The sequence below is a fragment of the Mixophyes fleayi genome, chromosome 12 (assembly GCF_038048845.1).
Source record: "Mixophyes fleayi isolate aMixFle1 chromosome 12, aMixFle1.hap1, whole genome shotgun sequence".
NCBI classification, from domain to species: domain Eukaryota; kingdom Metazoa; phylum Chordata; class Amphibia; order Anura; family Limnodynastidae; genus Mixophyes; species Mixophyes fleayi.
In genome coordinates this window covers 83,335,116-83,347,760 of record NC_134413.1, presented here as the reverse complement: position 1 = coordinate 83,347,760, position 12,645 = coordinate 83,335,116, and the positions used below count along the sequence as shown (strand labels likewise).

At 47.2% G+C, this 12,645-nt stretch overlaps 1 protein-coding gene across 1 annotated transcript in view; it reads left to right on the top strand.

The window, feature by feature from the left end:
* The window catches only part of LOC142108569 (uncharacterized), a 29,458-nt gene that overhangs the window by 4,682 nt on the left and 12,131 nt on the right, over positions 1 to 12,645 (top strand). The window contains 7 exon segments of the mRNA XM_075192333.1: positions 5,008 to 5,208; positions 6,739 to 6,896; positions 11,019 to 11,118; positions 11,237 to 11,334; positions 11,445 to 11,556; positions 11,640 to 11,737; positions 11,903 to 12,014. Of these exon segments, the coding sequence (XP_075048434.1) occupies positions 6,828 to 6,896; positions 11,019 to 11,118; positions 11,237 to 11,334; positions 11,445 to 11,556; positions 11,640 to 11,737; positions 11,903 to 12,014 (589 nt within the window). The 5' untranslated portion in view covers positions 5,008 to 5,208; positions 6,739 to 6,827.

The following is a 12,645-nucleotide window of genomic DNA, read 5'->3' as shown; positions in this document are numbered from 1 at the left end:
CTTGTCTAGTGCTGGAGACTAGCCCCCATCCCCCTCCTTCTACCCCCATTACCTCACATCCTCCTACTATCACCTCCTACCCAACCACCCCTCACCAAGTGCCACTAACACATAGCTTGTCTAGTGCTGGAGACTAGCTCCCATCCCCTCCTTCTACCCCCATTACCTCACATCCCCCTACTATCACCTCCTACCCAACCACCCCTCACCAAGTGCCACTAACACATAGCTTGTCTAGTGCTGGAGACTAGCCCCCATCCCCCTCCTTCTACCCCATTACCTCACATCCCCCTACTATCACCTCCTACCCAACCACCCCCTCACCAAGTGCCACTAACACATAGCTTGTCTAGTGCTGGAGACTAGCCCCCATCCCCCTCCTTCTACCCCCATTACCCCACATCCCCCCTACTATCACCTCCTACCCAACCACCCCTCACCAAGTGCCACTAACACATAGCTTGTCTAGTGCTAGAGACTAGCCCCCATCCCCCTCCTTCTACCCCCATTACCCCACATCCCCCCTACTATCACCTCCTACCCAACCACCCCTCACCAAGTGCCCCTAACACATAGCTTGTCTAGTGCTAGAGACTAGCCCCCATCCCCCTCCTTCTACCCCCATTACCCCACATCACCCTACTATCACCTCCTACCCAACCACCCCCTCACCATGTGCTACTAACACATAGCTTGTCTAGTGCTGGAGACTAGCCCCCATCCCCCTCCTTCTACCCCCATTACCCCACATCCCCCCTACTATCACCTCCTACCCAACCACCCCTCACCAAGTGCCACTAACACATAGCTTGTCTAGTGCTAGAGACTAGCCCCCATCCCCCTCCTTCTACCCCCATTACCCCACATCCCCCCTACTATCACCTCCTACCCAACCACCCCTCACCAAGTGCCACTAACACATAGCTTGTCTAGTGCTGGAGACTAGCCCCCATCCCCTCCTACCCCCCATTACCTCACATCCCCCTACTATCACCTCCTACCCAACCACCCCTCACCAAGTGCCACTAACACATAGCTTGTCTAGTGCTGGAGACTAGCCCCCATCCCCCTCCTTCTACCCCCATTACCTCACATCCCCCTACTATCACCTCCTACCCAACCACCCCTCACCAAGTGCCCCCTACTATCACCTCCTACCCAACCACCCCTCACCAAGTGCCACTAACACATAGCTTGTCTAGTGCTAGAGACTAGCCCCCATCCCCCTCCTTCTACCCCCATTACCCCACATCCCCCCTACTATCACCTCCTACCCAACCACCCCTCACCAAGTGCCACTAACACATAGCTTGTCTAGTGCTGGAGACTAGCCCCCACCCCGATCTTCCTTCTACCCCCCATTACCCCACATCCCCCTACTGTCACCTCCTACCCAACCACCCCTCACCAAGTGCTACTAACACATAGCTTGTCTAGTGCTGGAGACTAGCCCCCATCCCCTCCTTCTACCCCCATTACCCCACATCCCCCCTACTATCACCTCCTACCCAACCACCCCTCACCAAGTGCCACTAACACATAGCTTGTCTAGTGCTGGAGACTAGCCCCCATCCCCTCCTTCTACCCCCATTACCTCACATCCCCCTACTATCACCTCCTACCCAACTACCCCTCTCCAAGTACCACTAACACATAGCTTGTCTAGTGCTGGAGACTAGCCCCCATCCCCCTCCTTCTACCTCCATTACCCCACATCCCCCTACTATCACCTCCTACCCAACTACCCCTCTCCAAGTACCACTAACACATAGCTTGTCTAGTGCTGGAGACTAGCCCCCATCCCGATCTACCTTCTACCCCCCATTACCCCACATCCCCCTACTGTCACCTCCTACCCAACCACCCCTCACCAAGTGCTACTAACACATAGCTTGTCTAGTGCTGGAGACTAGCCCCCATCCCCCTCCTTCTACCCCATTACCTCACATCCCCCTACTATCACCTCCTACCCAACCACCCCTCACCAAGTGCCACTAACACATAGCTTGTCTAGTGCTGGAGACTAGCCCCCATCCCCTCCTTCTACCCCCATTACCTCACATCCCCCTACTATCACCTCCTACCCAACTACCCCTCTCCAAGTACCACTAACACATAGCTTGTCTAGTGCTGGAGACTAGCCCCCATCCCCCTCCTTCTACCTCCATTACCCCACATCCCCCTACTATCACCTCCTACCCAACTACCCCTCTCCAAGTACCACTAACACATAGCTTGTCTAGTGCTGGAGACTAGCCCCCATCCCCCTCCTTCTACCCCCATTACCCCACATCCCCCTACTATCACCTCCTACACAACTACCCCTCACCAAGTGCTACTAACACATAGCTTGTCTAGTGCTGGAGACTAGCCCCCATCCCCCTCCTTCTACCCCATTTCCTCACATCCCCCCTACTATCAGCTCCTACCCAACCACCCCTCACCAGGTGCCACTAACACATAGCTTGTCTAGTGCTGGAGACTAGCCCCCATCCCTTCCTACTACCCCCATTACCTCACATCCCCCTACTATCACCTCCTACCCAACTACCCCTCTCCAAGTACCACTAACACATAGCTTGTCTAGTGCTGGAGACTAGCCCCCATCCCCCTCCTTCTACCTCCATTACCCCACATCCCCCCTACTATCACCTCCTACGCAACTACCCCTCTCCAAGTACCACTAACACATAGCTTGTCTAGTGCTGGAGACTAGCCCCCATCCCCCTCCTTCTACCCCCATTACCCCACATCCCCCCTACTATCACCTACTACCCAACCACCCCTCACCAAGTGCTACTAACACATAGCTTGTCTAGTGCTGGAGACTAGCCCCCATCCCCCTCCTTCTACCCCACATTACCCCACATCCCCCTACTATCACCTCCTACCCAACCACCCTCTCACCAAGTGCCACTAACACATAGCTTGTCTAGTGCTGGAGACTAGCCCCCATCCCCCTCCTTCTACCCCCATTACCCCACATCCCCTACTATCACCTGCTACCCAAGCACCCCTCACCAAGTGCTACTAACACATAGCTTGTCTAGTGCTGGAGACTAGCCCCCATCCCCCTCCTTCTACCCCCATTACCCCACATCCCCCCTACTATCACCTCCTACCCAACCACCCCTCACCAAGTACCACTAACACATAGCTTGTCTAGTGCTGGAGACTAGCCCCCATCCCCCTCCTTCTACCCCCCATTACCCCCACATCCCCCTACTATCACCTCCTCCCCAACCAACCCCTCACCAAGTGTCACTAACACATAGCTTGTCTAGTGCTGGAGACTAGCCCCCATCCCCCTCCTTCTACCCCCATTACCTCACATCCCCCTACTATCACCTCCTCCCCCAACCACCCCTCACCAAGTGTCACTAACACATAGCTTGTCTAGTGCTGGAGACTAGCCCCCATCCCCCTCCTTCTACCCCCATTACCCCACATCCCCCTACTATCACCTCCTACCCAACTACCCCTCACCAAGTGCCACTAACACATAGCTTGTCTAGTGCTGCAGACTAGCCCCATCCCCTCCTTCTACCCCCATTACCCCACATCCCCCTACTATCACCTCCTACCCAACCACCCCTCACCAAGTGCCACTAACACATAGCTTGTCTAGTGCTGGAGACTAGCCCCCATCCCCTCCTTCTACCCCCATTACCCCACATCCCCCTACTAATCACCTCCTACCCAACTACCCCTCACCAAGTGCCACTAACACATAGCTTGTCTAGTGCTGGAGACTAACCCCCATCCCCCTCCTTCTACCCCCATTACCTCACATCCCCCTACTATCACCTCCTACCCAACCACCCCCTCACCAAGTGTCCACTAACACATAGCTTGTCTAGTGCTGGAGACTAGCCCCCATCCCCCTCCTTCTACCCCACATTACCCCACATCCCCCTACTATCACCTCCTACCCAACCACCCCTCACCAAGTGCCACTAACACATAGCTTGTCTAGTGCTGGAGACTAGCCCCCATTACCCCACATCACCCTACTATCTGTTCATTCAAACAAGCTCCGTATAATAGAATATGGAATTCATAATTAGATAAGAGTCTTTAATAGATTACTAGCAGGTTGGATTGTATGAGTGAAACATTGTGATGAATGTTAAATGAAAGAGTTAGAAGTTAATCCCTAATGGAAATATATTATAATCCCTAGATGAGGGCTTCTCATTTGGGTAACTCTATACCCTCTATCACAAGGGTGTCAACAATAAAGACATGATTTTATACAGTACTGTAACACTGAGTGCCCCATTTGGATCACATTCTCTCCTTTGAGCTTTGTTTTTGGATTAATTGAATTGTGATATGTGAGTGCACCACCCGAGATATCTAACAATATCTGATATATCTTTTTGATCTTAATACTATAACCCGGGATAGTGGGACACTTACACCATATCCAAGATGAAGTTCACAACCAGGACGAAACGCGTTGGAATTTGAAGACACCCACAACCAGCAGCATTGTGTCACCCAGCTCCTGCCCTCCCCATTACTTCAGGAGCTCTGCTGAGCACAGCCACTCGGCAGCAGATTCCCTGCGCAAGTTACACAGCGGTGGAGCTCACCCTACAGACAGCTGCCCCCCTACACTATCTAGCCCACGTACCTAAACATTGTGGATTATGCCCTATGTACTATCACCATTTTATCGTTTTTCCCACTGATTAGATAGGTCCCATTATACACCACGTTTGCTCAACACATCTCCCTGAGTCTCAACTGCTCTTGTAACATAGAGAAAGAAATATCACCAATAGATTGTAAGCTTGCGAGCAGCCTTCTCACCTCTTTGTCTGTTTTACCCAGTTTGTTTATTAGTTTACTATGTCACTAATTGTAAAGCGCTACGGAATATGTTGGCGCTATAGAAATAAATGATGATGATGATGATGATCAGCACTTCCATCTTTTTTGAGGGTGATCCAATATTTCACCCACATTCTGTGACTCTTCTCCCATTTGATTCTTCAACAGGACAAACTACTTCTGGTCTTATCCACGGGACAAGTGCACTAATACCCAACAAGAGGAATATCACCAAGCAACCACTTCACTCCGGAGGAACGCCAAAAATTAGTAACTTTGGGATCGCTCCGCCAAACAAAGAACAGGAAGACAAAGAACCAAATGACAGGAACATCTTCCAACAACTTCATCTCTCTAAAGGATTAAGAAGTAAGTGACAATCGCCTACAACACCCCTCCACCTATAGATCCTACTAGGTTACACCACTATGTTTTCTGCAGAGGAGCAATCAATCACAGCTCCACTGATACATCCTCACACCGCAGGCAGTCCCTATTGACCTATTTGAGGCTTTGTTGTCAAGATAATCCACTTCCGGGGCCACATCTAACCTTGGAAAGGGCCACACTTTACCCTTCAGCTCAGTGATAAGGTAAAACAATACATTTAATGACAGAGAGAGACAGTATCTATAATAACATACCAGCCGGCATTTTACACACGTGTTACACGCTATAATAAACACATCTAACAATACAAGAGGAAGGAGCTGGGGGCCACAGGTGAGGGCTCGGAGGGCCGCCTGGTGCCCATCACTGGTCTATACTGTAATTGTGTGTGTGTATGGTTTCATCATCTTATTTTTGTGTTTGTTTGGATTGGTGCAACCCCTACAGGTCCAGTGATGGGGGCACTGCAATGTTATATCTCACTGACTGGCATGGTATGTGTTATTACACTGGTCACACTGAGCTGAAATAGGGAGAAGGGTTTGGTCCTCGGTGGGGGATCTGGGTGTGTACATCCGGTATTTGATGTGTTGGTAGGGTGGTGAAGGCTTTGAGGTGTCTTTGAAAGGATGGTACCCAGCGCTACGATTACACCTCCTGTACCTCGTTTCTTGGGCTAGTGTGTCTCAGTTATCCGGGGGTCTTACACACTTGTATAGTGGTTATTTTGGAAAATAGAGCCCTATTTGTGGCTTTGTTGTTAAGATAATCTGCGGGTCAGTGCTAAGTGGATGAAACCAACAGGTTGTGTGCCCCTTTGGGGTGATAAAGTTATACCAAATGTTCAATTTACATTGACGAGTAAACAACAATATAAGGTCTTTATAATGTGTTCAGGTTTTATATATATAATCAGTAACATAACACAACGGCCAAGCTCCTTATACAGATGATGCAGCCACAGTACATAAGAATGATGTTATGTGAGACTCATGTTTGATGGGTGCAGATTAACAGTACAAGCACAGAGCTGTCCTAAAAAGGAGCCGCCTCAGACGCCCCACATCTGATAATAATTATATGTGTTATAAATAAATAATTGTTTATTTTATAACACACTACAAGGTCCGTCATCAGAACATATCGTACAGCAGGGTCTATACCCACAACAGATGTGCCTCCAGACTGGCTGATCTGATGCTGTTTCCACCTCTACATAGTACACACATTATGTGACGTGTCCTTACTGTACTGACCTACGCTCTCCTCTCCCCTTCCCTCCCCCGTTCAGCATCTGTAAGTGTACAGGGGAGTAAGTGTTAGATGTGTCTCACTCTGTATAAGGACTTAGTCTTATACATTTTTGTGTGCTTAGGAAGTAGGGAAATGCACATTTTATGCAGAGAAAACTCTCTTACATCCAACTCTACATGAGACCCTCAGTGTTTAACATTTTAATATCTTACATGTCTGCTCTGTGACATTTATAATGATTATATTTATTCCTAGACAGTTGAGCTGTGAGGAACCAGAGAATCTTTTACTAGAAGTCAACTGAATGTGAAACCCGATCTGTGTAAATCACTGATTCCCTGAGGATGGACAAGGACAGGAGTGAGAGGATATTAAATCTCACCCTGGAGATCATCTACCTGCTGACTGGAGAGGTGAGGGATTCTGGGAATGTCACAGTGATATCATTCTTACTGATATAAATAATACAGGGACATGACTGGAGAGGTGAGGGATTCTGGGAATGTCACAGTGACATCATTCTTACTACTATAAATAAAACAGGGACATGACTGGAGAGGTGAGGATTCTGGGAATGTCACCGTGACATCATTCTTACTGCTATAAATAAAACAGGGACATGACTGGAGAGGTGAGGGATTCTGGGACATATCACAGTGACATCATTCTTACTGCTATAAATAAATCAGGGACATACTTACTGCTATAAATAAATCAGGGACATGACTGGAGAGGTGAGGGATTCTGGGAATGTCACCGTGACATCATTCTTACTGCTATAATAAATCAGGCGACATGACTGGAGAGGCTGAGGGATTCTGGGAATGTCACAGTGACATCATTCTTACTACTATAAATAAAACAGGGACATGACTGGAGAGGTGAGCGGACTTCTGGGAATGTCACAGTGACATCATTCTTACTACTATAAATAAAACAGGGACATGACTGGAGAGGTGAGGGATTCTGGGAATGTCACCGTGACAATCATTCTTACTGCTATAAATAAAACAGGGACATGACTGGAGAGATGAGGGATTCTGGGAATGTCACCGTGACATCATTCTTACTGCTATAAATAAAACAGGGACATGACTGGAGAGGTGTGAGGGATTCTGGGAGAATATCACAGTGACATCATTCTTACTGCTATAAATAAAAACAGGGACATTGACTGGAGAGGTGAGGGATTCTGGGAATATCACAGTGACATCATTCTTACTACTATAAATAAAACAGGGACATGACTGGAGAGGTGAGGGATTCTGGGAATGTCACCGTGACATCATTCTTACTGCTATAAATAAAACAGGGACATGACTGGAGAGATGAGGGATTCTGGGAATGTCACCGTGACATCATTCTTACTGCTATAAAATAAAACAGGGACATGACTGGAGAGGTGAGGGATTCTGGGAATATCACAGTGACATCATTCTTACTGCTATAAATAAATCAGGGACATGACTGGAGAGGTGAGGGATTCTGGAATGTCACCCGTGACATCATTCTTACTGCTATAAATAAAACAGGGATATGACTGGGAGAGGTGAGGGATTCTGGGGAGAGAGGCTCTATGATCCTGGTTACAAAGACCCACATGACTCCAACCTTGGAGAAATACTAGGACACTTTCCAAAATCTACTTTGTATATCAGAAGTGTGCATTAGGATGTAGCCCACAATATTATTTGCTGGCCATTAGCTTATGTGAGATCCTCTATAGATACGTTTTTATATTATAGTTTATTCTTCCCCATGATCCTCCTCTCTGGCTCACAGGATGGTGTCCATTCTCACTCTGGTACTTTCTGCTCTGCCTCAGTCGTCTCCCCTGAACAGCTGTAAATGAGCAGCAGGTAGACAGTGCTATTTGTCATTCATCCTGCCTGGGGGGTTGTATGAGGGTATATGGAGGTGGGCACTTAACAGTTAACTAGCTAAACTTGCTGCTGACTCCTCCCTTCTGCAAGCCCTCTAGCCTCAGTGTACTTTAAGTGCCCAAGGAGTTGCAGTACTTGCAGTATTACCTTAACCCCGTAATTATTTTATTTATGCATACATATCTGGGGGCATGATTGCTGGTGCTTCAGGGGCTCAGACCTTTCTCCAAGGGAATTTGGTTCGGCTTCAATCGGACAATGCCACGGCAGTGTTGTACGTCAACTGACAAGGAGGCACAAAAAGCGTTGGGGACACAAAGATTGCATCTCGGGCTCTGGCTTGGGCAGAGAAAACTTTCTGTGCCAGCGATATCTGCGGTCATCATCCCCCGGGATTGGACAACTAGAAGGCAGACTTCCTCATAAGGCATGCAGAGCTTCCGGGAGAATGGTCCCTCCATCCTCAGGTCTTTCCGGATCTGGTCCAGAGAGTGGGGTCCTTCCGGTCCTGTATATCATGCTATTGCGCACTCAACCTTCAGGTGCCCAGGTGCTGGTTCCAGAACCAGGGACCCATTTGCGGTTGCGAGAGAGAAACAATGACAGAGGCCTGGAACTTTTTGCTTGGCGTTACCTGTTCACATCCATTTCGATGATTCAGCGAGTACTCAGACAAGTAAAACTAGGTAGCATTCTGATGTTACCTGGTGGTTGCCAGACTAACCAGGAGGGTCTGGTACGCCAACATTTTGCTCATGGTAAGATAGTGGACGGGATGGACTCTCCCTTGTCCATGCCGACCTTCTTCAATGACCTTCTCATCATCAGGACTTGCCTCGGCTGGCTCTTAACGGCGTGTATGTTGAAGCCGGAATCTGGCGATCCAGAAGTTTTTCACCAAATGTAGTTTACACTATTCTTAGGGCCTGAAAATCCAATTTAGGGCCCGTATCTATCACTGGGTGTGGCTCACTTATGTTAAGTGGTCGTGAACGATGCACCTGCAAGGGAGGAAAGTTTTTCGACTCACTCGTTTCCTGGCCTTCTTGCAGGATCGTTTGGAGGTAGGACTTCATCTAAGTTCCCTGAACGTCCAGGTTTCAGCCCTATCTGTTTTATTTCAACAGCGACTGGCAGTCTTGCGGATGTCCGTACTTTTCTGCAAGGGGTGTTACATATTTAGCCACCTTATTCTCCACCTTTGGCTCCATGGCATCTTAATCTGATAATAGAAGTTTTACAAAATCCTCCCCTTCGAACGCCACATTTCTTCTATGTTATGATTCTTGACATGCAAGTTGGTCTTTCTATTGGCCATAGCATCGGCTAGACGGGTCTCGGAATTTGAAGCTTTGTCCTTCTTGTTTTCCACGATGATAGGGTGGTCCTTCAAACTGCCCCTCCTTTTCCTTTCGAAAGTGGTCTCAGGGTTCCACATCAATCAAGAGATTGTGGGTCCTGCTTTTGGGTGGAAGACGGCATCTTCAGGACCCGTCTTTTTCCGCCTTGTTGGATGTTCCTTATGCATTTATGTTGACCATACTTCCTCATGTCGGAAGACTGACTCCTTATTTGTATTATACGACACTCCAAAACGGGGCTGGCCCGCTACCGAGCCCAGCTACCAAGCAGACCATTGTTATGATTGTTTAATCATGAACATGATCCACCTATGTGAGTTGAAATCAACCTGTGCCTAGCAGAGTTAACGCCCAATCAACTTGCTCAGTGGGGGTCACTTGGGCCACCCATCATGGAGTCGTCAGTGGATCAGCTTTGCAGAGCAGCCACCTGGTCCTCTGTTCACACCTTTAACAGGTTCTATACATTCAGTGTGTTTGAGTCTCAGGACACCAGTTTTGGCTGCAGCGTTTCTGCGGTCCCTCCTTTAGGGGGCTGCTTTAGGAAGTCCCCATGGTAGCCCCAGATAGGATGAATGAGAGAAAAGAGGATTTTTGTACTTAAGTTAAATCTATATCTCTGAATCCATCTGGGGACACTGCGTTCCCTCCCTTTTGCTCTTCTGCTGATTGGTCTTGGTTGATTGGTTCTCTTCCTTGGGGCTTTAGTATTACACTAAGGCTGGATGGGTTGCAGAGGGTAGGAGTCAACAGCAAGTTTAGTAGTTAACTGTTTAAGTGCCAACTCCATGCACTCTCCTAAAAACCCCCCATGGTAGCAGTTTCCCTCAGATGGATTTATATAAAGATTTAATTTAAGTACGAAGATACTCTTATACACTTCACTTCCTGTGTATAGGAAACAGTTACACCTAGGATATGGTTCGCAATTCTTGTTTATTTTGCTTAATTAACCCCTAAATAAAATTTCAAATATGTGGATCTTCATTTACCTTGATATCTCTCTCGCCATACACAGGATTACACAGTAGTGATAAAGAGATCTGGTGAGTGTGTGACACCCAGGAGCCGCCCCTGTGTGTCAGGAGGACTTGAGCAGGACCCAGAGCCCCATCACGGTGCGCTGAACCTCACTCACTGATACGTGAGGGAAACAATGACCAGAAGATCCTGGACCTGACCAACAAGATCATTCAGCTGGTGACTGGAGAGGTGACTGCTGGGAATGGGACATTATACAGTAACATTAGGGGATGTGTCTGCGGTGATGACTCTGTCATTGTGTTGTCAGGTTCCTATAAAGTGTGAGGAGGAGTGGGAGAATTTAGAAGGGCCCAAAGGTCTGTACGAGGACGTGAGGATGGAGAATCACCGGATACTCACATCACTGGGTAAAGGGGAACTTTCATTTATTGTAAAAGAAGAAAGACGTTTTGAGGGCCACCTAGATACACGTCATCTGATAATCACATATAAACAATGTAATCAGTCACTGTGTGTTTCCTACAGATGGATCCAGTAACAGAATTACCCCAGAGAGATATCTCCGTCCTCTTTATTCACAGGATTGTACACAGGAAAATCCCCGTATCCCACAGGAGAATCAGGTAGATTATAGGGTCTCACCGAATCCATTATATGATCTGTAAAAAATAGTTAATAATTTTAATATAAAAGATATTATTAATTATGATATTTTTATTTGTGGACCATTCAGGATGACGTCCTGACTGATATTAAAGTAGAAATTGCAGAGGGAGAGGAAGAGACGTATGTGAGGGGTGATCAGCAGTGTAAGGATGAGGAAATCCCTACAGATATCAGTACAGGTGAGTAATAAACACTTATTACAGAAAAGAGTCACATATTCTACTTATACAAATATAGTAATCAGTCACTGTGTTTCTTGTAGATGGATCTAGTAACAGAAATACCCCAGAGAGATATCTCCGTCCTCTTTATTCACAGGATTGTACACAGGAATATCCCAGTATCCCACAGGAGAATCAGGTAGATTTTATGGTCTCAACAAATCCCAAAATAACTTTTTATTATATGAGCTGTTAAAAAAAAATAATTCTGTGTGGATCTTATAAAGTGATATTCTTCAGTTTCACCTAAAATTGTTAAATCAGATATTATTAAATATGTTTGTATTGTTTTGTGGCTATTTAGGATGATGTCCTGACTGATATTAAAGTAGAAATTATAGAGGGAGAAGAAGAGACGTATGTGAGGGGTGATCAGCAGTGTAAGGAGGAGGAAATCCCTACAGATATCAGCACAGGTGAGTAATAAACACTTATTACAGAAAAGAGTCACATTCTGCTTATTCAGTCAATAAACAAACTAATGAGAAAATACTATCTGTCCAGTAGGTGAATCAGGAGCCATCAGCTCCTATTAGACTCCTGTTTTCCTCCTCACATCATATCATTGTGTGCTAGCAGCCCAGAGATCTGACCAGTCTCCTCCTCACATCATATCATTGTGTGCTACCAGCCCAGAGATCTGACCAGTCTCCTCCTCACATCATATCACTGTGTGCTACCAGCCCAGAGATCTGACCAGTCTCCTCCTCACATCATATCACTGTGTGCTACCAGCCCAGAGATCTGACCAGTCTCCTCCTCACATCATATCATTGTGTGCTACCAGCCCAGAGATCTGACCAGTCTCCTCCTCACATCATATCATTGTGTGCTACCAGCCCAGAGATCTGACCAGTCTCCTCCTCACATCATATCATTGTGTGCTACCAGCCCAGAGATCTGACCAGTCTCCTCCTCACATCATATCATTGTGTGCTACCAGCCCAGAGATCTGACCAGTCTCCTCCTCACATCATATCATTGTGTGCTACCAGCCCAGAGATCTGACCAGTCTCCTCCTCACATAATATCATTGTGTGCTACCAG